Source organism: Zosterops lateralis (genome assembly GCF_965231275.1).
Source record: "Zosterops lateralis genome assembly, chromosome: Z".
Classification (NCBI taxonomy): Eukaryota; Metazoa; Chordata; class Aves; order Passeriformes; family Zosteropidae; genus Zosterops; species Zosterops lateralis.
Genome location: NC_139800.1, coordinates 7,244,847 through 7,272,604, shown reverse-complemented (window position 1 = coordinate 7,272,604; position 27,758 = coordinate 7,244,847). Strand labels below are relative to the sequence as shown.

Genomic DNA, 27,758 nt, shown 5'->3' with positions numbered 1-27,758 from the left:
TTTAGAAATGTTCATTCCATTAGGAAAAGCGGTAGTTCTTTGTTTAAAGAAAAATTTCTGGCAGGAGGTAAGAAAGTCTGTAAATACACACACCTGTTTTGTGTGAGTATGTCCTTGCAAAATTTTCACTGAAATATAAGTGCCTCTTCTATCAAAATCAGAGGCTGTCGTGGGTTGCTGGCTGGAAACAGTTTGAGTCCCTGAATAAGATGCAGCATGGACTGAGGCTGGATTCCTCAGTACAGTCTGTTTTGTTTGGGTTTATTTTAATTTTTTTTTTTTCAGAAAGAGTGGCTGCACATTAATTCTTCAATAGGAGTGGGGAAAATATTTGATAAATTTGATAAAGGCACTTGGCAGGGTTTCATTTTATAACAAAACATGGCTTGAAAGCTTGGGGGTGTGAATCATGTCTTAGTTTCTCTTTTTTTGTTTAAATAACTTTTTTGGAAAACAAACTAGATGAGTTTGCTTGAGGGCAGTGTAGGATAGGATGGACAGAAAAATGTTCTAAGTTTATGCTGTTGTGAATTTTCATTAGATTTTAGTGTGCTGAGTCTGTATTTCATTTATACTGTCAGACTTTATGGATGTTTCCTCAAAGGTGATGGGCATTAATGTCAGGCCAAGCCCTTAACTCCCATTTTGGTGTGCTGATAACATATGAACAGCAGTAGGAGGAGGCAATGCAGTGGCTTTAACAGTGCTGCTGAGCATCAAGGACTGTCTGACTGTCTCTGACTGTTCATGACAGTGGTGATTTATGATCTGGGATCCTTTGCAGCACTTTAGTTTGGTATGCTGTTGTTGTGCATATTTATGCTAGGCCAGCAAATCTGTTTTGTGGCTTACAGTTCCTCTGCAGAAATCAGAAATAAAATTGTGAGAAAAGAGAAATTTTTAGATCATCTCACTTCTGTAAACTTCCTGGTTGATTGTATTAATTTTGGAGTAGACATCTGGAAATCCTGGCTCCAAATATGTTAAAACTCAGCAGGCAGCTATTAGTAAACATAGAGAGGAACATCTGCAGCAGCTGCAGCACGACTTTCTGTGCCTCTCCTCAAGACCCAGCTTCAACGACAACCTCTCTTACAAGCTATCTATTAAGACTTTGATGTAGAAGTGAAGAGAAGCAGATGTAAGATATAATCCTTCTGAGTTACTAGTGGGTATTACAAAACAACAGAGATGCAAGTGGCTTAGCAGCTGTTTCCAGTTAGCCATGCCTTCTTGTGTAACTTGGTGGTGATGCTTTAATCCAGGGATGGAAGAGTATGGGTTTCTCTTCCACTACTACAATGTAAATATTTGCACAGGAGAAAAACAATTATGCAAAGCATTATTCAGTAAGGTTGTGGGTCCCAAAGATAGAATGATACTAATTATCTTTCTTTAAAAAAAAAAAAAAAGAAAATTTTGTAAGGCTAGAATGATTACATATGCTATCTTCATGATAATTTTTAGGCCTTTAGTATCTTTATATTCCAGTATTTCATCCACTTGAATGCTTTCTGTTTTCACCATACGTTCTCCCATCTTCAGAAAAAGCATGACAAGTTTCCTCAAATTGTCTTGTTTTCCTCATTAGTTTGTCATAATTTTCCTTTGTTCTTCCAATGCCAGCCAAAATGGAGATATTTGCTTCTTTTATGTGTAGTTAAATGTTATGGATCTCAGCAGTGGAGGGGAAGAAGAGCCAACAGGACAGGCAGGCTGAGTGACAGGGGGAGTTTCTGCAGCTGCTCCAGTCTGACATCATTCATGCAGCAAGTTTTGCAAAAGGTCAGGTCTGCCAGTAGCAGCAGAACTTTTGTTTGGAGGATAAGGTAGATGATTCCTGACAAAAGAACTGGCACCTTTGCACAGAGAGTGAGAAACTTTATCACTGATTTTCTAGAAGTTAGTGTGGGATCTCTTTGAAAGAGGAGATGGGTGCAGGGGAAGTTTGTTTCTTCCTAGAGATTGCTGAAATCTGTGAGACAAATGGATATCTGTGACACAAAGTGTTAAGAGCATGGACTGGCAAAACACTGACTACTTGCTTTGTCTTGCTACCATTGTGGTTCAGTGGTCCATTTGATGATTATACTGGTAGGCCAAGGTCAAATACACCCCTACAGAAGCCTATGATAACTTGTCTGGTCTTGTTTTTTTAAGGACCTCTGAACTGGATCTGCATTATTCTGCTTTAATTATTTGTTAAAATGTTCTCATACTACCTATTGAAGGAAGCAATTTAGAGCTTTGATGAGCATGGCAAATCAGGACCAACTGATTTTTGTCAGGACTGACTTCTGGGCTTTAAATGCAATTTTCTCAACTCGTGACACAGCATAAGGAATATTTAAATTAAGCTTGCATCCTTCCTACTTCAACAGAGGCTTCCTACTTAAAACAGAAATCTGACTTCAGGCATCAACATCTTGTGTAAGGACTTAACTTTGACTTGCCAAAAGATTGCCTTAGAAGATTAGAGAAGTTTTCCCTTGCTCTTAGGATAATAGCAACAACAGTGACAAATGGAGAGCCTGTAGATTGCACTTCATGGGGGAGAGGTGAGTGACAGGGGAGGGAGTGGCAAATACAAATACAATATCCTTCCTTTTTTCTTTGCAAAATGTAGTATCAACTCTACAGAAAGAGGCTAGACAGAAATTGGGAAGTCTAAATTAAAGTGACAATGAAACAGAACAGGAAAATCAATTCAACCCTCACCTGAGAAGCTTAAGGTTTTATTTTTTGGGGGGGGGGGGGGGGGGGGGGGGCAGAGGTTGGAAGACAGCTACCAAGAGAGTGAATTAATGTTGAACTTAAAGGTCATTAAAAGGTAATTTTCAATTAGCAAGGTGTCTCATAGCTGAATGCAATTTATTACACTAGAGAAGACATCTTTTAAAACTGCTGTACCTATTTTTCGTGTGTGATTTTCTTTTAACTCTGTGGGATTTCAAAGGGTATTTTCTCTGTATGTTCTAATGTAAGTAGTGCAGCACTCTCAGAATTTGATAAATTTTGAGTATTATTTTTAGATTTGTTTCAAACATTTGTCAGCTCTAGCTGATGGCTGCAGTCAAAGAATAATGAATTGTTTTCAGCTTTGTGAATGATGTTTTTCAGGAAGTGGATGTTAGAAGCATTGAAATCCAACTTGCAGAGCTCCTCATAGCAAGAAGCACCTTTTCTCTCAAAAGGGTTGTTTGTGTTTTGGGTTTTTTTAAGTAGCCCACTCTAAATCTTTAATCCTGCAAAACATGGATTAATTGCTGTAGACACAAAACTCAGGCCATTTGTATATTTATTATGTAAGTTAGGAGAATTAAAAAAGAAGCATATTCTTATAGTCTACTATGTGAATAATGTTTGCATTATGAAAATGAAAGTCAGGAAGGATGCTTTACTTTCTTTACTGTGAGAGGCTTTTGTTGAGGAGAATGGGGTGACTGGCTGAGAAAATATCCCAAGCAGATTGTGAAAGCTTTGACTTTCACTTAGGATCCTACTCTGTTTGGGCATGCTAATGCATTAACCTGGGGCTTTGAGCATCACATGGCAGCTTAGAGATTCCCATACTGGCATTTGCTATTGCACACATTTTGCCAATTAGCTCTACCCTCTGCAAGCCCCTTCATTGCTTTCAAGGTGTTTTTGCTAATTCAGTTCTTCAGCCTCTGTTACACTGTGAAAAGCACTGATGGGCTGAGTTTTGTCTTTTGCCTAGGTAACTAAAACAGGATTTGTGTTAGAGAACCTTAACATGTGGCTTAAGTAAGAGAATATTCCATCAATAAAAGCATTTTTCCATTATGGTATTCTATTTTCAATGGTTAAATCAGTGCTAAATACTTCTACAAAATCTGTCTGGCAGTATAATTTATGATTAGACCTGAGTGGTGAAGGCTAACTCAGCAGTGTATTTCACATAAACAAGTGCTTGGAGCTGTGGGCTGAAAAGGCAATTTCTTTGGCACACGGGAAATGTAGGACATTTTCAAAGCCTAGACAAACTGAGACAATGCAAAAAAAAAAAAAAATCAAAGGAGGGAATATTTCATGCTCTGACTTGTAATTTTAATTGTTTTGGGGTTTTTGTTGTTCTCACATGCCAAGTTAGCAGTAAAAGCTTCCTATTCTTTTACCTACTTTTTGCAGATCTTGTGTAATGTGTCTAAATCCAAGTTCCTGAAAAGAAATACTTGCTTTTGGACTGTCTGAACTTTTCTAGGAACATAATCTACTTTCTTCTCTCAGCAGCATGGTGTAAGAAGTGGGTTAAACCCAAATACATGTCAGATGCTTCTTTGACAGGCTTGAAATCTAAAAAATGGCTGAATATACCCCTCCCTATAAAATATTCTGGGGAGTGGGTTGAAAAGTTTAAATTCAGCTTCTTAAGGATTGACTGTAAACTCTTACACAGTGTTCAAATCCATATTCAGTATTGTTAGACTAGGTGTATAACCTATTCTGTCAGTAATAAGTACCTTAATTTTCCCCATGAAGAATAGGGATAGTTGGTTGTCTGATTGACCTGGACATTTCTCAAGAAAAGCATGGACCAAAAGGAGCCTTCTGCTAAACTTGTGTCCTTCCCTCTCTGACCTCCAGTTTCTTTGTTGAAATATGTTGCTGGAGGACTGTTTCCTTAGAATTTCAATTTTTGAATCAGCCTTCTGGGCATATGGTTTAGGACTTCCAAACTACCCAGGAGATGATTTCACAATAGCAAAATCTTGTCATGACAAAATGCATCTGCTTATGAGTAATTAATGCTGAAAATAAATGGCAGTTGAACTGAATAGATCATCACGATGTGACAAACTCATCTGAAATCTTTGTTCTCCAAATAGACAGTAAAATATCTACTTCAGAATCTTGAACTGAAGTAATTTTTTCTCTTCCTCTTATGTCTCCATCTAACACTTTCAAGGGACTTCATTTATTTCTCAGCTCACATTAACACAGTGGAGTTTTAGGTTGAAAATCACTGGGAAACTTAGTTAAGATGTTTTACAACAAATTCTGAGATTTGTCTCAAATAGGTTTTTATTGTGTGTTTCACAACTGAGTTTATAAATAAACTTGCACTGTCTGCAATTTAATCAAGCCTAATCTTTCCCCAACACCCACAGGAACTGCCAGTGATACAAACATTTGGGAATTCTAATTGTATATACAGTGTTACCTAAATCCTTTCATCTGTCTGAGAGATATTCTTTCCTGTCTGTTATCTGGAAACCAAATTACTGAAGGGAAAAAGGAAAATCTCTTTCTTCTTCTTTTTTTTTTTATTTTTTTTTTTTTTTTTTAAATACGTATTTGTTAATGGTGGAAGCTGAGTCTTATTGCTTTCTTTATTGTGTGTCCTTATGGACATCTTACAGATGTACTCTATCTTTCTATGTGATACACACTTGCAACAGTTTCAAAACTATTTCTTGCATATATAAATATATATTTTTATATTTATATGTAAATGTTATATATAAATGTTAACAGTGATTATTTAAAACTCTGAGAGGACACATTTTGTGTTTAAGATTAGTATACCCAACTCACTCATGAGTGAGTGGAAAGGTGTTTTCAATTAAACATGTAATATTAAAGGCACTCAGCACTTGACATCTAGAAAGAGATGGAGTTTCTCAAAAAATACATTTAACCTTCCAGGAGCCCAGAGAAGCCTCCACCAGAGGCCTCCTGTGACTAATCCTGTGTTGGGAAGTCATACCTGATGTTCTGATTTGCAACAAAATCAATATATTGAATGTAAGAACAACAGACTGGAAGAAAAAAAAAAAAAAAGTAGATTGCTGGAACTAGATAAGTAAACCAACTGGAAGTTTGTTCTTTGAGAGCTGACTTGGACAGCGTGTGCATATTGAATTTTTTTAATGTGCATGTGTAGCTGTAGTTTTGATTGTTGAGCTCCCATGAGGAGATGAGCTCTGAGACAGAACTTGGAGGATAGTCATGGTAGATGAGGTCAGGAAGAGAGCTCAGGCCAAAAAATGCCTGAATGCAGCACAAGAATGTGATGCAATAATCTTTGATTCTTGCTGCAGACTGCTCGGTGTGTGGTGGGGTTTTTGTTGCTTTTCCCTTTTTTCTCCCAAGTGCACAAGTCTAACCTGTCATCTGGTGTGATGAATGGAGCTGGTCTGTGGCTGGAGATTGGTGTGGCAAGCCCTTCCCCACTTCAGCACACTTCATGTAGATCTGTGATGCAGAGCCAGCTCTGTCCAGAAGGACTGTGGGGCAGGGAGAGGCCACAGCCAGATTTGTATGTCTGTGCAATAAGGATTGACCTGCAGGGAATCACTTGGAAGGCTGCATGTCTTTCTGCGTGCTCAGGATGATCAGCAGCTTCACGAGGACAATTAATATCCTTGCTCTTAGCCCTGGGCATGAAAAGAACTGCTCTCCCCAGATCTCTCTGAAACTTTGGGGGGTCTTGCCTAGCACTTTCCAATGAGGTATCGGGGGACCACAGGTTCTTGTGTGACTCACTGGTCACAGCAGCCCAACTGTTTGGTGTCAGAGCCAAACAACAGGGCTGTTCAGTGCAGGGACACAAGTGCTGCTCCTCAGGCCACTGGCTGCTGTAATTTTCAAACACAAGTGTTGCAACTCAGAGCTGGATCACCCCATTCCTTTTTTGAGGTGGGTTTAAGTGCTTATTTATTTATTTCAACTGCAAGGATTGCCAGGATTTGCTGTTGTGGGGTCAGCAGGCTGTTAAGTGTGAAAAATAGAAAGAGAACTCTTCAGAACTTTGTCTGGAGTGTATTGTTTGAGCGTGGGTCCAGTTGTAATGTGGGTAAAAGAGGAAGAACTTACAATGAAAATGGAAGAATTAGTTTTCTAGTTTTCATCTTGAAGCTGGGCTGCCCCTGGATACAGTTGGACCAGTGTGACTGAACTACAGAAAAATAACAGTGACTGCATAAAACTACATTGTTTTCCACAAAGATATGAGCTAAACAATAAAGATGAGTTCTTTGTGGCTAATATACTGCACACCAGCCCATGAGTCACTGAAGCATTGCTAAAGGGAAATAATTCTAGCATGTGACTTGGCTTGTGACTGTGAATGAAGAAATATCAATAGTTTTGACATGTTTTCTGGAAGGAGCTTCTTTTTCTAGGGGCCTCAATCAATGGGGAGATTTAAGCAATTGCTAAGTCACACTGTAACTTTTGTAATAATGTCCTTCAACTTGTCATGGTGAAGGCCTTTCTTTGAAAAGAAGGGGGAAGCCTTGCCCTCCTCTCCTCTGCTCCCTGGGGTGTGGTCCTGCTGCCAGCTGGAGTGCTTTTCATCTTCACTGGGAGCCAGTTCAACTTGCTCAATGAGAAGATGCCAGTGTGCTTCCTTGCTGGTTTTCTTTCCTTCCCTTCTCTTCTGGATTAACTTTTTGATGGGTTGTCAGATTCAGTCACCTCATGGAGGAATCCAGTGGCTACCAGAACAGCAAAAGGAAGGAGGAAAATGTGTCAGGTGATGGGAAGAAAAGGATCATGTTTGGTCCCCAAGGAGTCCCTGCTAGGCTGGCTCTGCTGTAGCATCTTAATTCCACTCTCCACAACCTGTGTGTGGACATTGTCAAGTAATGGTTCAGATGCAGACCAAGGAACCTTTCAGAATATTGTCATGAAGAGTTTTGAAATGCAAGGAAATACCAGACTTGGGGGTGTTTGTGCAAAATAAATTCTGTACATTTCTAGGGGCTTTTCATCTGTTACTGTAAACACCCATTTGCCATCCCTGAGTAAGGTGGTTGGGATGCCTCCTGGAGAGACCTTACCTGTTTCTTTATTAGCAAACTCTGGATCTCACTGATCCAGACTCTCCATCTTCTTCCAGCTCACTTCATTCCTTCAGCTCACCCAGTCACCAGATATGGTGCGGTTGTTATTTTTTGTCTCCAGATATGGTGTGCTTGGTGGGTTGTTTTTTGGGGGTTAGTTTTTATAGTTCTTTCACTGTTTCCTTCTAAAGCAGCCCCCCCCCCCCCCCCCCCCCCCCGCCCCGCATAGCTCAGCCACTGGCAGGAGAGGGAAAAGCAGGCTCTGAACTGAGCTTTGATTTCAGCCCTGACCTGACATGGTCCATGGCTGATTGAAATCACGTGTTGTCCCCCAGGGAGGGTGACTGCTCTGCTGGTCTGGTTGGGACTCCAGCTTGACAGAAAGGTGTGCAAAATGAGGATGCAGACTGTGGAGGTTTGACTCACTGGGCAAACTTACAGGAGGCCTCCAGCTGCCAATTCAGGGAAGATGTGCATCCCTCAGTGTCATGAGCCATCTGATGGAGTAGAAGATTTTATCTATTCTTACAAAGCTTTCTTCCTTGAAGGAAAGCTTTTAATACTGAAAAATGTGTCTTCATTTTCTAGAATATCTAAATTGTTTGGCTGAAACTTTTGCAAAAAAAATCAGCCTCAGGCAGGCATCTGGTGTGGAAAGTTTCAGCCCAAACTGCTATTTTGGCAAAGTTGTAAAGCAATGAAAATACATTTTAAGAGTGGAAAGTGTTGAACAACTTCTGTACTAAGGCAGAACTTATATTTTGGTGGATAAAGGGAACCTGTGATGGAGTTGGAGGCTGAACTACAACAACTTTCATTCCACTTTCCTGTAAGGGGATGCCCTTACCCAACCTGAAATTCTCCATCAAACAACTGTGTCATATGAACATTTTTCTAGCACTTATATAGTTACTTTATGCAGCCTTAGCTCTTACCAAGGGGAATGTGGAGAAGCTCTGAGCTAATGTAACTAAAACTTGAGGAAAAAATAACCTGGGATTGTGATGGCATACCAGAGGTGTTCTTGCAGGTTCCTGCAGCACACTGCAAATATCAACAGGAAGACAAGCAGTAGATTTTGTTATGGGATCTAGTTTTATAATTAGTTCTGGACCATTTTGAGCAAATGCATCACCTGGGCTGGAAGTTACTGCAAACCCCCTTGGGTGTCTTACATCTGCATCCCAGAGGAGGTGTTCAAGAAACACTGCAACTGCCTGCACATCCTGTTTTGATTTGGTTGATTTATTGTCCTGTAATTTAGAGACTGGCCATGTGAAGGGCATGAATCTCAAGTTTGACTGATTGCACTGGAAAAGAAAGCTCTTTTCAGTTCACCCTGAAATTCTTACCACATTTCTGTCCAGCCATTCAAGCTTACCCCAGCCACAGCTGCCTTCATAGCTCTTGCTGAAACTTGAAACTTGAAGAAAGGTGGAGAAAATCTTTATACAGATTTTTTTTAATGGTAACCCTACACAGATTTTTTTCTGCTCCTTTATGCTTTCTTATGGCTCTGTTCAGTGCTGTAGTTGTTTTTACAACTGCATACCCATATAGGCTTCTGTTTTGTGTTTAAGGATAAAATTGTTTGTTGGACGAAACATTAATCTATGAAGGGTTTATGGACTGATTGTGAACCAGAACTCTGTTTCTAGGATCCTAGCTACATCAGTTCAGTTAATATCATGCCTACTCTTTCATATGAATTAAGGCTTCTTGTATCTTCCCTCCTGTCACATTTTTAAGACCTCCGGCCATTGCTTCTGTCCTCTGATCTCTCTTCTAATCTCTACATATTTTTCTGAAATGTTAAGCAAGAAGCTGGATGCTTTGAAAGTGCATGTAATCACTCCTTTCTGTGTTTTGGTGGGAGTACTAACACATTACTGAATTAGAACATCTTAGATTTGCTTTTGTCCTCTTATCATTCTTTTGACTCCTACTCACTTGTGACCCATTTTACATTTCTTTTCTATAGTACTGCTAGTTGTTGTTCAGTCTGTATTTATATACTTCTCTTTCTTGCTACTTGCCCTCATTGAATGTTGTCTTTTTTGATTTCATGCTAATTTATCTTGTACTTTTAGGAAATACTTGAATTCTGCTATATCCAGATTCCTGGAGGTTTCAATTGTTTTTAAAAAATGAAAGCAAAACTTCATTCACCATCCCCTTTCTGACAGGAAGAGAATGAAACTTTTGATGTAGGGTTCATTCTGATCCCATCCCCCTGTCAGACCCCCCTTCTCATCCCATCCCCACCTCCCTTGCTTTTTTTTTTCTCCATTGCCAGAAACATTCCAGATCTTTCTGTCTGCAATTCTCTGGACATCTAAGCACATACATACATTCTTGAGATATAGAAAAAGATTATCTCCTTCTCATGTACTATTTCTAGCTGAGAAAGCAGCATAACTGATTCAAAGTGCATCAGTATCCTATTAGCCCTTTTCCTCAGTTAATCTCATTGGTGTTAGTTAATTCATAACCCTTGATATACACCAAGGCTTCAAGTTCATTGTGTTTATGATATGCAATTACTCTGGGCAGATCCAATTACTGACTTCTATTTCAATAAATTGAATTCCTCTACATGAATGCCTCTTGAATTTCTCTACTAAAGATCATGTCTGCATACAGTGAAGGGCTGTAAGGGTTACCTTTGATTTAATCAGTTTTAGCATACTCAATTTTTTTTTTACTGCCTTTTCCAAACGCAGTTTTGGAAAACCCCTAATTGTTTGTATTTTCTGATGGCTGCTTGGTGGACTTAGTGTAAGCTACTGTCTGGGCTCACAATTCACAGCACAAGAATTTTTTTGACAGAGGTAGTCTTCTAGTGTTAAGAGCATATGTGGGCAATGTGAATATAATGTGAGCCTGGGTTTTAATTGTGAAGAGGAAGAACAAGCAACCCTGTTTTTTGGGGAGGGCTGGTGCTCAGCCTTGTTGGGCTCAAAACATTGAGGTCAGGATGTGTCAGATATGCATTCATTCCCAACTAAGTTTCTCCATTACCTGTTTTCTTTAAGAAGCTGTTTCCCAGTGATTTCATGTTGCATGTTTATTCTTCTAAACTTTTAAAAGGTCACCCATCATTTCAAGGGCTCCCTCAGATGATTAGTAATCAGAGTCTCACTTCCTGAATACCAGCCGATCTAAGTGAAAACATGGTAACTGAGTCACTTTGTTATTTTGTTTCTAAGATTACAGTTGTAGATGTGTGTTTTGTGTCCAAAGAAGCTTTTATTCCTGTGATCAAATAGCAAGGCAAGCCTCATGGAAATGATGAGTTCATAAACTGTTGGCAATTAAGTTAGGATTTTTGAATTACACTGAACTTTTACAATATCCTGTGAAATCTTTCTCTGCAGGAGGAAAAAAAAACCCAACAAAACTATGAAAACTTATTTACTGTTTCAAAAGCTTTGCTGTAGTTGAGAAGTCTGTCTGATATGTCTACAGCCTTGGTATTCTGTATTACTTTCTTCTGGGAACTGAATTCAGACAATGTCACTAACCAGAGGGATTTGTGTCTTAATATTCTGGTGGGTACATGAAAGCATTTTACCAGCTCAGAGATCAGTATCATAGTCTGTATTTTTTTTTTTTTGTGCTTTAAGCCACAATTTTAACTAGGAGGTAAATAATATTATGCATGAATATATCTATTAATCTGCAGAATATATCTAACAATTTTTTTTTTCAAAGTAGAACAAAATACACATCCCCATAACTCCACTTCAGAGAGCTTTGCCTGAATTTTATTATTGGAAAAAAATGGGCCTCAATTTCTTGCTTTCATGGCAGGGGGAAAAAAGTGGGTGAGATGTATTTTCCTTCTTCTCTCTGTCTAGTTTGTACAGAGCATTGGTTTGACAACATCCGTAACAGTTTATGTGTGTTGGAATAACAGATTCTCCCTGCAAAACTGTAAAAGCATGACATGAATATTGCCAGACTTAAAAATCCGCTCTATGCTAATGCCAGTTTTATGAAGTTAAATATGAATATTTTTTTTAAACTGTGTTCTTTGTATGCTGCCTCACTTAATCAGCCAAGGTATGGTATATTCTTACATTCACATGCTTTTCAAAAATGTCCAGTATCCCCAGTTTTTCACTATTAATGCAAATACACCATATGTCTACCAAGACAGGAAGGGAAAAAAGGCAAATTGAGGTTTTGTTCTGTTAACTTTTTGCATCTTTCATTTGTCTTATAAAGGAATTGCTTTACTTGTGAGTGGTAAGTGTACATGAGTACACTGCCAACAAACCTAAATGAATATTGTTTTTTTTCCTCTGCTGTCTTAGAAAGCAAATTGATGCCATAGTTTAATTGAGGTGATAGGGCTGGGTTGGACTCAATGATCTTGAAGGTCTCTTCCAACCTTGTGATTCTGTGAAATGAGAGAATGGACAAGTCAATATTATTTTTCTTAGTGCAGTGCTGCTAGATACTTGTTTTTGGATGGTTTCAAAACAAGCTAAGGGTAATTCCAGCTTTCTGAGCAATGTTAGTATTTGCTCATCAGGATCTTCAGGGCATGACTCTGCAGAATGAAGGGAAACTTCTGTTAATCTTAGCAGCTATATTGAGCTCTTGAAGGCTGTGATCCCTCAGCTAGAAGATTTTCAATGGTAGTCTACCCTTAGGAAATGGGATTATTTGGATTTTGAAAATGGGATGGTGCACCCAGATTAAGTATAACTTGTCTTCAGCAGCATTCTTCTGTGCATTTTTTCATAGTATTTTCAGGAGACAAAATATAATTTAAATTGCACAGAGAGATCACTGCCTGCTTGAAGACCCTTCTTGGTCTTCTCCCCCTGAAGATATAGTATTTTAAACTTTGGGGTTTAAAGAAACAGTCCATTAAAAGATGAGATTTACTTTCAAAATTTCATGTTCTTTATAGATTTAACTCTTGCTTATAAGAGTTCATAAGTTTCCTGTTTCTTGATCTTAGTTGGGTATAGGTTATTTTTTTTTACCCTCCAGCACTACGTTCTTCAATATTGAAATGTTACTGCTGCTTGATAAATTTCAGTCTTTTCTATTAAATTTCTTTTCACAAATTCCCCAAGAGCTTCCAAAGGTTAAACTGTGATTGACCATTCTTTTGCACACATTTAAATTATCTACCATCCTTTTACATTTTCTTATAAAATTCAGTATCACTTTTCCTTCATAATCATTTAACATTTGTATTATGAGACTTCTGGTAGTGTCACTTTTTGTACTGGTGAGTGCTGAAAATAATCCAAGGTGCAAGGACACCTTGTGTCAGACCTTTCCCAGGTCAATCAGACTGTTTGTGCTGCAGTGCTGTCAAGAAGTGGTGGTGCTGTTGGGTTTTTTGGAGGGTGAATGGCACAGCCTTTCTGAGTTGGCTCAGAAAGAGCAACCAGGCTCTTGGAGTGTGGATGAGCTGTCAGTCTCCACACAGGTACAGTGGAATGTCCAACATTCCTATTGTTCCTCTCCATATTTTAGCATATTTAGCATGTTATTTTCTCTGATTACAGTAATACTGCATTGACCTTCTTTTATGCGTGCAGCTTTCCTGTGCAGGTTATTATAACAGCCTGTGTTTTCATTCCCATAGTGTGCTTTGTTCCACCAGGCTCTTCCTCTCACCAGCTGGTTCCTATTTATTTATTTTCTTTTTAACTTTATTTGCATAAAGACATGGATGTCTTACTGTTACTTTGCTTCCTCACCAGCTTGTAACTGCTCCAGATTTATTTTTAGTATTTCACCTTATCTCTTCCTTGCATTTGCTTGTGGTGTAAGTACTTTCTGCTTATTGTTTCTTTTTATAGCTTCCTGTGAAAAAAAAACAACAAACCCTTAAACAAAACTACGAGTTTAAAAACAAGGGAGAGGATTGTTTTACTGGGTATGACTGTGACCAGCATGTTGATCTTACATTTCAGACACACATGTCTAATCTAACCTGGCCTGTCATGTTTGTTTGTTTGTTTGTTTGTTTGTTTGTTTTCAAACCAACAACTAGACCATTTGTATACTATCTTCTTGTAACAGGTCATAAAAAAGCCAAAAACTAGTACACAGAAGTTTTTACACATTTAGGGAAGGGAGCTATGTACATTCTTGTTTTTTCAGCGTATTTTTTTGCAGTTTTGGCTGGTTTTAAGCCCTCTTGGATACAAGGCAATGTCTGTGGAGTACAGAGAATTGAAGTGTGCACATGCTGCAAGCAGTATTAGGCTCCAGTACAATGCCGCTTGACAATTTCTGCAATTTCTTATTTCAGCCTGCATTTGGCAGACAAGCTACTGGGCATATCTTAGGTAACAGGACTAAGACTCTGCTAAATGCTTTAGAATTTTTTTGACAATGTGTTAAACACTCTGCAGTGAATAGTGGTGCTCTTCTTTTGTAATTCTTGTATTTTGTAAAAGCATTGGAGAGTTCAGTACAGCTGCAAGGACTCAGAAGTCTTAAATCACACTGCCAAGGCCATGGTCATGATGAGCAAAGACAAATATTGCTTATAGGACAGGAATTGCCCTAAGTTTGGTTTTGAAACTGTACAAAAAAGAGTGTTTAGCAGCACCATACTAAGAAAGAAAAATAAAAAAAGATAACTTTGCCAACTAATATCTTCTGCTTTCTATGTTCTCTTTCCCTAAATAGGATAGCAGATTTTGATTGTAGTAAAAAAGGAACAAAGTCATTCTTTCCTTTCTTGGGAAAAACATGCACAGTAAACAAATGTGAATGTCCTTGAAGCCAAGGACACACACCTTGAACAGAGAGGAGCACAACTGCCACCAACTGTGGCCTCTCCTGCGCCAATCTGTGTATATCTCTTCCAGTCCAGAGAAAACTGAATTTTCTGTGAGTTTTGGTGAAACATAAGCTATTTTTTCTTGTGCTCTATGCAGAATCAATCAGGCAGCATCTTAAAATAATGCTGCAAAACAGGCATCACCTGCAGTGCAGATGGCACCAGCAATGAAGCCAGTGGTGGTGGCCTCACACTCAAAGCCTGGTGCATGCTGAGTTTTTCCTTACACAAAGGCAAGGATTTGATGTGGGTTTCAGCCCTACAAGGGCAGGACCTGCAAGGACACAGAGCACAAATTGCAGCTGTGAGAAGACAGACAGCCTGCTGCCAGGGGGCTGCTGCAGCACTCCTGGCAGCTCTGACCTGGCTGTGCACATGCAGCAACTGGCCTTTGGGCACATCCCCAGGACCATCTGCTTGAGGAACCTCTCACTTCTGTCCCACAACAAAACCTTCTTTCTAGGAGAGCTGCTGAGGAATCTAGATTTTGCAACAGCAGTTATGTCATCTCAAGCAAATTGGTATTTTCACAGCTCCATTCAGATGAGATCATTATCCAAATGGTGAGTCAGGCCAGTCAAATCTTTTGTTCTGGCTGTGCTGCAAATAGACTAGGCTGCATCAAAAAGCTTTGAAAGCTGCTTTTCTGTTATTCCTGCCATCATCACAGCTCAGGGAGAAAGTGATTACAGAAGCAAGGACTCAAATGCTTCATTCAGCCTGTTTGGGTTTTGGTTTTTACCTTGGTAACTTCGGGTTTACTCTAGTTGAGTAAATGCAGTGTACACCAACCAGTGTATTCTTAGAATTTATGCTATGCAAAACACCAGATGGATCTTTCAACTCTTACTCTAGATAATGAATTAAATTGCAAAAGATAAGCAGTATTTCAAAAGAAACAATCCTTTTCTTTTTCTAAATATGACATTCACTGAACACAGATTAGTGAGTTTCATTTCCAGTTTCCTGTAGAGTTGTATTCTCTGGCATAAAGTTTATTAAAAGGGGAGCCTGTTGTGCCATTTTGGCTCAAGAGATGCCAAACTGATGATCTGCAAGTGCTGTAGACACTGTTCATCTAACAGTGCTGGGAGACTCTCAGGATACTGGGTAGGCATTGAAGCTGTTTTGCTTCCTGTTTGATTTATTCAGTGGATTGCAGAATTTGTAATAGTTTACGTTTTGTTTTGGTTTTGTTTTTTTTTCTTAAAGCTTTGAGATGATAATTTTTCAAGTTTAACTTTCATAGAAGTATTTCTGCTGGTTAAATAAAATAAGAATTTCCATGTCCTTAATGTTTTATCTCTCAAAACAGATGAATCTCCTGATGCAACCTTAATTCAGGAAGAATGTAAAATGACTTTGTAATGATAAAATATTTCCAAGCTTTTTGTTATATATATATGTATACATATGTATACACACACAAATACACACAAGACAAAACTTCAGCTGTGTCAGAAAGCAAGATTGTACACATTATCAGATATCTGGAGCTTAATAACGGGTAGCAGTCACTGCTGGAAAACATTTCAGTAACTTAGGCAGTGCTTCACTTAGAAGAACACTCAACCCCCCATCCCCAAGCCATTTTTATATATTGTGATGTTGGTCTTTCTACCTGCATGTTTTTGTCCTCTCTCTATTTAAGTAGTCTATTTTGATTTGTTTTCTTTATTTTCTCTCCCTTGATGCTTTGGACATCTCATAACTCTGTTGCTCAAAAGTGAGAGAACATTGGGCTAAGCATCTTTAAAAAACCAAACAAAGCAAAAAACAGAGAAAATATGGTTTGTTCAGAATATGCTGGTTTAGGCTTAAATGGTTTTGCTTATTTGACTGCATTATCTGAACTTTTAATTCTGCAACCCTACCATAACCAAATAGAAAAAGACTGGCAAAAGAGCATGTCCTGATCACCTGAGATAAAGTTAAATACACAACTACATAAACTGGGATGTTTGTCCCAGATTGGGGAGTCATGGTACAAAATTCTTAGTAAAATTCTGAGAAGTTTGAGTACATGTCTGGCCTGAATGACCGTATCTTTTTTTTTCAGCTTTATACATGCCATTAATGATTTGTTCAAATCTAATTAATTTTGCCTTTGATTAAACAAGTTGGTTTTTAGGAGAGCATTTATTAGGAAATAAAAGATAAAATTTATAGTTTGCAACCATGTATTTTAAAGAACCAATTAATGCTAGTAATAGTCAATGTCAACATACAGAATGCAATGAGTGTACTGTTTAGAATTGGTTTGAAATAGCAACTTCTCTGATGGACAGTTAATGAAACTGTTTCTTGTACCATACTTTTAATTTTGCCATGAAATTCTATGCTTGCATAGAACTTGAAATGCAATGAGGCAATCTACTCTATAATTAGATTATAATTAATCTTATATTTAAAGATAATTTTCAGAATTCAGTTAAATGTTTGAGACTTACAGAGAAGACAGATTTCCATAAAGCTTGTAGTATGCAGGGACCTTTTTCCTAGTAATAATTATCTGTCTGTTCCTTGGGAGATCTTGAGATATACATTTTGATTCATTTGCATTTCCCAATGGAAAAGACATAATCAAGAACTTTCCACCTTTTGGCAACAGTACAATCAGATGTTGCCCTCCCACCAGTCTGTAGACTGCATTTGCTTTCAAGAGAATTAATGTCACAGAGAACTGAAAGAAACTAACCCAACCTAATAGGTAAAAATGTGGTCTGTGGTGAAGTCAGTCCACTCCCTACAGCCTAGTGGGACCTGTGAGTATCTGTAGCTTTACCCTCTTCAATGAGGAACAGGTTTGGGAAATCATCTGCTACAGGTGTTTCAAGTTCATGTTCCTCTCTGAAGCACAAGTGGAGAAAGTTAGTTATAGAGGTAAGTTTGTTTCTTTACAGGTGAATTTCTTTGCAGCTGTTGTGACATGTTCCTGTGGTAATTGCCTGTTTCAGCAGCGGATACTGCAGGAAAAAAAACTTCAGTTTCATACCTAAACCGTTTCTCAGTGAGCAGAAAATCAAAGTCATTATTGGAGATGGGGCCATGTCCACAGTCCTCCTTTGGGGAGAAGGAAAAGTACAAATGCATGTGGTGTGTCAGGGCTAGATCTGCAAAGTGGCACAGGAATAGCTGAAGATTGTGTTTGAAGGAGAACAAGAACTGTGTTTGGCACAGTGCAAGACACTGCAGAGTACATTATATCCCCAAAATTTTAGAGTTTCTAGTGGCAACATTTAGGTTCAGTTCACAGTATTGCTACAGACTTCATTGCAGGAGTGAGGAACATCTCATCCAGAGCACTAGGATGGTTATTTATGCTTTTTTCCTTTTGTTTTGCCTTCCTTTTGTGTATTTGTATGGCAGTAAGGTGGCTCATTACCAGACCTATATGCATATCCCCACACAGGGGGATATGTTTTAGTTTTAGTTTGCACAATTTAGTGTTTCTGTGACACAGAATGCCTGACATCAAGAGACAGAGGCATGACAGCATTTTTGGAGCAAAGTGAAGCTGAGAAAGTTGCTCTTTCCCCCTTGTCTAGCCCTTTTCAATTTCTACAAATGCTCATTAGTTATTAATTTTTGTGGTCATATACATCTTAAGGACAGAAAAGGACTGTTAGCGTTATCTAGTCTAGCAAGTCAAACAGCACTAAAACAAGCCAGAATTTTGCACATGGCTCAGTTTGTAGAAGTATCTTCAACTTTGACTTTAGAATTAAATCCAGTTACTAAACTAAATAATCTGTTTATTTTTGCTTCTTGGTCTAAAATGGAGTTTCCAGAATTTCAGCCATTTGTCTAGATTTGTCCAAGCTCTTTGCAGTGAGCTTCCATTTTACAGATCCCAGCTGAACACAGCATTCCTGTAATTATTGATGAATGAAATACACAGTATTGAGAGTATTTCAGTTCTTCTCTTTGGCCACAGTCAGCAGGTTAACCATTAATAACAACTATAGCTCACGTTTATTTGATGTGCACAGAGATATGCCAGTCTGAGTACTTTGCATTTTCCTGGATAAAAGGCTTCTTGTGCATTCTTTTCAAGTTCACTTTAATATGTGGTGCCCAGATATTTCAGACATCCTTGCCAGCACAGAAACATGGCAGCTCTGATCCATCATAGCCCTTTTCCACTTCCTTGAGCCATTACTGGTTCTCCCCAGTCCCAATACCATCAAAAGTCTCAGTGAAGGTGTTTCTGTAATGTACACGTGCTTTATGCATCACTGTGCTTGTTTGTATTGATTGTTTTTGAAGAACGTCTCACTTTCTGATATATTCCCTATTCAACTTTCAGTCTGAATTAAGAGGAACAAGAATGATTGCATATCTTTGTGACAAGACAGGTTCTCCATTTCCTCAGTCACGTTTGTGTGTCTTGGATCCAAAGTGCAAGGTCCTGGCGTGCCAGAGAAATGTGCCCTCTCCTTGCTGTGGGAGTGTCACATGCCATGGGCCTGGGAAACAGTCAATACCTGTGAGGTGTCTTTCCAGGCAGTAGCAATCTGGGAAAACTTGACGTAGAAGATTGTTTGCAGGCGTTTACAGTGAGCAAACACCTCTGGGTTCTTCCTGCTTGCAGAGGTCAGCCCTTGGCTCTGCAGCCTTGGATCTGGTCTCAGCAGAAGGATGAGCCACCCCTGGCTGTTCAGACAGGCTGGAGAGCCATAAACTTTGTGGTTGCTCTGCTGACAGAGCCACAAATGTGAAAGGAGACACTGCAATCATTTCCTTTTGGGGATTAACTGAAGTGGTGTTTCCTTCATTCAAAGAACCAAGGCTGTTTGCTGGGCTGTCTGCTTTGTCTCAGAGCAAATGAGGAGCCCAATATGGTATTCCATCTTGGCCTAACTTCAACAGGCACATCCCATAGGTGCCTTTCTCTTAAGCTTGTTTGTCTGAAACAGATTCTCTTCCCTCCAGTTTGAAAGGCTGTTCCTTCCTAAACAATCCTCATGTCTTTGATCTGCTGTGTTTGTGAGGCTTTTCCTGAGCTAGTATTGTCTTTTTAGTAAGCAATTCCCTAGAGTTTGCTGAGAAGTGTCACAACTGAGTCATTCTTTCCTTTCCTGCCTGTTTTTCTCACTAGTCTCTAATATATTAAACAATAACCAATGTATTAGTATAATAAATATCTTAGTACAATATTAATAAATTATTAAGAGTAGTTCCAAATCTGTCACAATGAACTCATGGGAGTGAACTGCTTTTTTACAATAAGCACAGATTCCATGTGGTTTTGGTCTGATTCTCTAGTTTATGCACACACTATTAACTATTTAAATAGCCATAGTGTGCCTTCCTTTTAAAGTAAAAATCCTTAGTATAAAAATAGCAAAGATTTGTTACTACCAAATATTCGTAGTTCCTTCCTTCTGACTTCCTAACCTCTTTTTTTTCTGATCAGACACCTTTAGGAGCTCCAGTTAAAGAGTTGGAAGAAGTAATCACAGCACAATGAATATTTGAGTCTGCTTGCATATATGATAATGTAGGTAACCAAGAAAGGCGGCTTCAGATGAGACTTTTGAAGATTGAGACTTTAGTGAGCTACTGAGGAATCGAACTAGGAAAGGAAAGTCATGATTCTGCTCCCAGTTGGTGAATTCCTGAGCAGTTAGACTATCACTAATTGTAGCCAAGATTGCTCCCCTAGTGATGATTTTTGATGTGATGTGTAATTTTCTCTTGAGAAGCAACAATAGAAATACCACACATTAGCTTTCCTTAACATTGTAGGCTTTAATAAATTTTGGAATTACAAAAGATCCCACGTAAATTTTCAAAACACAGTGTAACGGCTGCAGATTTAAGGAATTTTGTAAGTCAACAAATACAGAGCAATGGAACAAATCTCCAGCTTGAGAATTTGTGCTTCATAGGCAATGCTGGAAATCTGAGTTACCTTGATCTCTTCTTAGTGGGGGGGCAATAAGCAAAGTTTTGTCTGGATGAGGGAAGAGGGAAATGAATTCTGTGTTTAAACCTCCCCTGCAGTTGGTCTGAAAATTTGGAAACTTTCATTCTTGTAGTGATTTTTCAGTGATGTATTGGCCCCATTAAAGTCAGTGGGAGTTTTGCCATGGTTTTTAATGAGGTCAGAAAAAGAATAGTACATTTCAACTGCCTTTTTTTTTTTAAGTTGGAAAGAAGTTTTATATTTGTTTCTTTTACAGTGATATATTCTAGAAACAAATCCACCTGTAATTAGATGGCATATTCCATAGCATTTGCAAACTGGAATGTAATAAATATCATATCCAGCTTCAAGAGACCAACAATCATTGTCAGAATTATTTTCTTTTGTTTTATACATTTATTTTTCACTTGGTGTACATAATATTTGGGCACATGAGGGATAGTTTAATTCAAATTTTATATCTACATTCCTTTGGTACGGAGAGGCTGAAGTAAACAGGGTAATTCAAAGGAACGACAAAGGAAATAGGGTTTTAATTAGGATACTTTAGTCAGTTTTGACTATTTTGAAAAATATTTTCATTTTCCATTTCATATCTTACATTGTGCCAGCAGGAACAAGACATGATGCATCATAAGTCTACATTCTTTCCATTACCAGTGAAATTCATCTGTTTAGTCTGATCTGTTTTCAACCACCTGTCATAATAATGCACTCATTAGTATGCCTGGGCAGGTTTATAATGGTTAAATATTCATGAGATATGCAAATATTTACTCTCTTTAATTCACAAGTGAAGACTAATCAAAACTGCTCTTTGTTCTCCAAGTAAAAAGCTCTATTCTGGGATGTTGTTAAGGCTGGCAATAATTTGATGAAAATACATAGGTGAATCCTTTGCTTATTCTCAGCTATTTCTCTGAAGCTGTGCAACCACTTCAACTTTAAAGCATCTTCTCCATTTTTGTTATCTGATGCTGAATATTTTTGATCACTTTGAAATGTGTTACATTTAGAAAACAAAACAAAGGCACAATGAAGTGTCCTTCCCTCTTCTTGGTCCAGGTGCTTCCTGTGGTGAGTTTGCAGTGCTTATCAGAGATCAGGGCCAGCAGAGCTCCTTGTAGTCTGCAGAGACAGCCCACACCAAATATTTGGGTCTTTCCTGAAGTACTCATCCTTGTCACTGTTCTCTCGTGACAGAGGAGTGTGATGAATGTACTTCTTACATTTGCAAGTCACCTCTAAGTGTGTGGGGTAGAAATGCAGAGGTGCACCCCCTACCTTTCTGTCTCCTGAGAAATGCTGCTTGGTGTCTGCTCTGCTGCTTTTAAGACTGCAGAAGGGTTGGCAGAAACCTGCCATCTCCTTCTCAACAGCAGTTCCTGTAAGAATCCTGAGAGCACCGAGTGGGAGGAGAAGTTTATTTACCAACATTTATCACTTACCCAGAAAATGCACAATCTCTAGTGCTCATACCACATTGTCCCTCTCACCTCAGTGGTTTGATGGCTGCCTCCCTCTGCCAGGCAGGGTGAACTCACAGTTGAATAGTTTGCTTGTCCAATGACACCTCAGGATGGAAGCTTTTTAAAGTGGGAGCTCACGTCAACCTGGGTGGGGGTCAGCTTGAGGTAATTGAGTCTTAGTGTGTGAGCCTCTTTCTATTTGTTTTAAATAGTGAGTCAACATCAACACAAATAGGAGCCACTTCCACTGTCATAGTTTAAAGCATATTCAGAGAGTTTATGACTGCTAATGAACAACATTACAGAAAAAGCAGAACCCAGGCTTCCAGGATTGGCACATTTTGGGTTGTGAGGTGCTCAAGCTTGTGTATGGTAAACAAGATATAGAAACTCATCTATGTAGTTGTACTTTGGACCCCAACAAATTTTGGAAGAAAATGTCTAACTATGCTTGGATTTATTTTATAAACAGGGATGGCTTCAGCAGTCTGTGTGGCCTTCCATTCAGATGTTTGCTTAAGCCAAGCCAAAAGCCACTTATCTAAAGATGATTTATTCTCACTCTTGAGCTGACAGAACTGGGCTGGAAAGGGCGAAAGCTAAATCATAGTCTAAGCCTCTGACTTCAGTCAAATCATAATGGGAGCATGCAGGACTGGCCATAACATTGTTCTGCAAGGTACTTTTGGTTCTCTTGTACACTGCTTGTTGGACACCTTTTTAAAATAAACAGCCATGGTATGTGATTGACTCAGATTTGAACTTTGCAGCTGTTCCTTTCTATCTGCCTGGTATGCCAAAGCAAAACCCTGCAGCTCAACATCTTCAAAATCAAAACTTTAATTCAAATATTGTAATTTGGATAAGCTTCCCACGTTCTGTTTTTGGCAGTGTAAGTAAAATGGAGGCAATTTTGTTTCTTTATCTAGTTCAGAAAAATAGATGTTGTTTATGTACTTTGAACATGGACATATTGTGTAGTAAAAGGCAACAGTTAAATAGTCCTAGCTAGAGATGTGAAATATGACTGGAGGCAGTGTATCTGGTTGTTGAAATTGAATCTGAAGGGAAAGAAAGTTTTAGCAATGTTTTAAGTTGGCTTGATTTGTAAGATTAAAACAACTGAAACAATTTTGCATTTGAGAACTCTTACTCTCTTTGGATGCTTTGAGGGTCTGATGTTCTTGTTGACATCTTTTCACTGTGTGAGACTTCACTTAGTGCAGAGCATGACTGTGAACATGGTTTTGGTAGCCAGGATAAATGAGGCTGAAGGTTTAGTTTTGACCCATCCAAGAGCTGTGCTGTCCAGACAAGGAATGTGGTTTATTATGGTGGGCCAGAATGGCACTGACCCTCATGCTGCTGTGGTGTGTGGCTTATGTGGGAACCTGCTATTCAGGGCTGTTTCCAGCATGGATGTCTCCCTTCCACAGCAGAGGAAGACTGGATGCAGTAGTAAAAACAGGGGGAGGCCCAAATGCCTAAGGGGTGAGGTTACTTCTTGTAATCTGCTTCTTCAGCAAGAATTACTTTGAATGAGTTAATACCAAAAGGGTTAAAGAACCATTGTGTATTTTGAATTTGGGCTGTCAAAGCAAATATTTTGACAGTCGGTCAGAAGTGGATGCTGAGTGGCGTGCTGTGAAGAACATACGGTTCTGTCATGGAAAAAAAACTTGTTGAGGGATGGGAAACTGAGAGGAAGAATAAACAGCTAGTTTTCAGCCTTGCAAGGGCCTGGTTTGAGTTTCTGCTGAGCAAAAACGAAGGGGAAAAAAGAAGCAGGGGGTGAGCAGAGTGAAGCTTCATGCAGCACAGTTATTTTAGCACAGCCTAATAGCTGGAAAGGCTTCCATGGCTCAAACATATTGTTGGAGCCATGTGAGAGATGGTTAGGTTAGTTGGGAAAGCCAAAGTGGGGAGGAGGTTGTGGGAAGCAAAAGGGGGAAGATGTTGTTGGGAGGAAAAGGTTGACTACATAAATGTGACTGAGCTGGAACTTGTCTTCTTTCCTTACTAAGTCTCAGAAAGAAATGCCTCTGCCCCTCCTTCTGTGCTCACCATCCTACTTTATATGTTTTTGTCTGTCTGACAAAAAGGACTTGTACATGAGTGCTGCTCTCCTTTCAGCATGTCACTAGTGCAAGAAAAAGCTAATGCAGATGTTCTCCCATGGATAAGGGTACATTGGTATGTGTATTGGCTCTTGGTATATTTTGCACCAGTATGAAGTATTCATTGCATATCTGCTACCTCACTTTTAGATGCTGCAAAATTTCCTTTCGTTGCACAACAGGGAAGTGAACTCCTGAGATTTGACATGACCTCCAGGCCAGCTTTAGACAAGCTGTTTTGTTCATGTAGTGACTTTTCTGGAGATACTGTCTTAAAATTTTGCTGCAATTTATTATTGCACTTCTGTTTCAGTTGGGAACAAACCCCATGATATGGTCTTTTCTTCCAGTATAGCATCCTATGTTCGTTATCAGTGACGTATTTTTATTGCTGCGAGTATTCGTCGAGAATTTCCACCTAGCTAAGTAAATATGAACTTTGTTTTCATCTATGTTCAATAAACAGTGTTTTATATCCAGTAGTACAGAGTCAACAGTAGGAGCCATTTGGGTGTTCAGCTCTTATGTCCCTTCCACCTCACTGAAAATTCTGGAAGTACAAAGATGAGGAGTTCATATGGGTGCAGTTCTTGCAGAAAAATACAGATTTTAGAGCATTTTGGAGCATGTTTTGAAAAAATAAAGGCATTTTCAATTAAATTCTCTTCATTCATGCAGATGACAGTGGAAGAATATAGATTTGTAGTGGGCATTTCCTACATTCCAATCATTATTTAAAGTGGAAATACTGAGCAAATTAACTTTTTTTGGCAGGCTGACACTTCAGCTCTCTGTTATTACAAAGGGTGTACTCAAGTCATTAGTATGTCAGGTTTCTTGAAAACTTAATGCTCTCCCCCCTTCAAAATGGAAAACTAGCGGAACTGTTTTCTCACCATGTCTAAAAACCCTTTTTTAAAGCAGTGCCATAACACTGAACTACAAATTCTGTCACTGGCACATCAGCTTCAAGCCACTTATACCAAAGGAATCTGCAGATCTAGATCATTCTCTACAACTAGTATGGGGGGACTAGAAAATGCTGGATGAAATTTTGAATGTGTGAAGTTGCACGTGTATGTTTCATTTTGCATTCAGTGGGACTAATATTCAACCACCTGAGTGGTTGAATAACTCCTAAGAAATTAAATACCAACACCGTGACAAACCTACATAAAAATACTGGGGATGCCTGTTTTTCTGGCATCTGTTGACTGCAGCAGCACAGCAGTGAGGTCCAGATCTGGTTCTTTACTCTTGCCTTCAGTTCAGTATTTGGGGTTTGGTGAGGAAAACTTGGAAGTGCTACATTCTCATCATGGAGGGGGTAACACGAGGGCGTTTCCTGCTCCCACCCTTGCATTCAAACAACTCTGTTTCAGTTCAAGAGTAGAGGCGTGTGGGATGACCTGTTTGTTATTTTGAGGCTGATATTTGGATAGGAGTTGGAAGTGTAGTGATCTCTGCCTCTTGTGCTAAGATAAAGTGTAACTCTGGGAATGTCATCAGGCACTGTTGAAAGGCAGTATAATGGCTTGGGGAAAGCCCTGGGGAACGTTTTGCTGCAGTCACAGCACACACAGAGCTGTGGAAGAGGGGAATTGAGAGGCGTTAGGGAGCTCAAGGCTGACTTGGGCAAAGCTTCTCTTTGGGGCTTTTGGCAGTGACTGGGGCACTTTCCCACCAATTCCTCTTTTTTACAATGGCTTAAGCCAGCAGAGGCTGCCAGTGCTGGCGGCAGTTCAAGGTGAGGTGTGTGACATACCTGCAGGCAGGTTGTTTTCCTGAAACACGGGTGCAAACCTCAATCCCGAACCCAGGCAGGCACCACTCCTTGGAAAATCCAGGCTTCAAAGGAGTCACCACATCACAGGATGAGCTGTCTGCAACTTATAATCTCGTTCACCTCTTCTTGAGGCGAGGCTGGCTCAGCTGCAGTCAGCAGAAACCCAGAAGGCTGGAACAAGGTTCCTGCATTGCCCCTTGCACCCAGGTGCCCGTGGCATGTGGGGAGCTGTGTTCAGCCTCTGCCCTGAAGGCGGGCTGTGCTGCCTCCCCAAAGTGAAGGCAGGAGCTGCACATCTGTGAAACTGCTTAAGCGTGTCCAAACATTTTGCTGGGTGACTGCCAGCACCCTTGGTAATTTGGACCAGAAGAAGATGATGGGGGTGTGGTGGTAGGAGTGGCTGGGACCGCTGGGTGTTACTGAGACCTTTGCTTGCAAAGGGCTTGACAAACACCCACCATGGGACAGGGCACAGCAGATACTGTAAGTATTGGCAGCAGTGGAGGGAGAGGAGATTAATTACTCCCCTGCAACGAATCAGGGAGGTTTGACCAGCCCTTGTTAGAGCTTTGTGTGTTGATGTGAATCTGTGCCAGGTCTTGGTTTTGTTGTGGGGGTGGAAATGACTTTTTTCTTATTGCTGATGTATTTTTGCTTTTCTTGTAGGTGTGTGATGTCAAACAGTGGGCAGTCCTTGCAGCCTCCCCCACCAGCCTTCAGTGTCATGTGCCAGTATGAATATTGAGAAAGAAAAGCATACTTCAGAGCTCAGCATCCCAGAAAAAAAAAACGAGGAACTAAACAGAGAGAGCAAATGATTGCACTGCTTGCAAAACTTGAGGCTGTTCACTTTTTCTCCTGAGAAGCTTCATCTTGCCCTTTGTGAGAGAGAGTCGAGAAAGTAGGCAGAGCAGCCACGGTGACTTTCTTAGAGTCTTTTTTTTAATTTTATTTTTTTAATTTAACACTTCCTCCCTCGTGTCTGGGATTTCATGCTGCACTGATCACGGGGCACTGGACCAGCAAATATGTGTCATGTCATAGTGACGTGCCGGTCGATGCTGTGGACTCTGCTGAGCATCGTGGTGGCTTTCGCCGAGCTCATCGCCTTCATGAGCGCCGACTGGCTGATCGGCAGGGCCAAGCCCTGGGGCCCCGAGGAGATGGACAACAGGACCGGGGGCCCGCAGGAGCCCTATCGCCCCACGCTGGGAATCTACGGCCGCTGCACCAGGATCTCGCACATGCAGTTCTCCCGGCGGGACACGCTCTGCGGCCCCTACGCCGAGAACTTCGGAGAGATTGCCAGTGGGTTCTGGCAGGCCACCGCTATCTTCCTGGCCTTGGGAATCATGATCCTCTGCACCGTGGCGTTTGTCTCTGTCTTCACCATGTGCGTGCAGAGTATTATGAAGAAAAGCATTTTTAATGTCTGTGGGCTGCTACAAGGGATTGCAGGTATGTGTCTCGCTGAACTTTTAATTTTTTGGGTGATTCAGAGGAAGAAATGTAGCAATTCTGGGCTGCCTGCAAGACAGGCTGCATTAGGCAGAGCCAGTGCCATTCTATATGCTGGTGTTTATTCAAACATAACTGAAATTTATAGCTACACAGCATGTAATACATTGACATTGGCAGCAGAACTGCAGCCTGATGTGTGCCAAAATGAACTGACCAGTGTTGCTTTTGTTTGCTGTTCATTTTTTTCCCCCTCTGTTTGAATTTCTTTCAGTTACAAAAACTCCTCTCCTTTGCTACCAGCAGAGAACAAAGTTAATACTCGTATTAAGGCAGTCTATCTCCCTCTTGCTACTTTAGTA

General features: G+C 39.8%; 1 protein-coding gene across 7 annotated transcripts in view; it reads left to right on the top strand.

Annotated features, from left to right (window-relative positions):
* Positions 1-27,758, top strand: part of LHFPL2 (LHFPL tetraspan subfamily member 2) — a 116,176-nt gene that overhangs the window by 71,035 nt on the left and 17,383 nt on the right. For 5 of the 7 annotated variants that reach the window (XR_014592452.1, XM_083883293.1, XM_083883296.1 and 2 more), the window contains one exon: positions 26,605-27,396. Coding sequence is in view for 6 of the 7 variants with exons in the window: in XM_083883293.1 (XP_083739419.1) it covers positions 26,967-27,396 (430 nt within the window). In the remaining variant the exon portion in view is untranslated. Of the gene's footprint in view, positions 1-5,670; positions 5,770-26,397; positions 26,422-26,604; positions 27,397-27,758 lie in introns of those variants that run through there. The other 2 variants (XM_083883294.1, XM_083883297.1) reach the window with 2 other exon arrangements.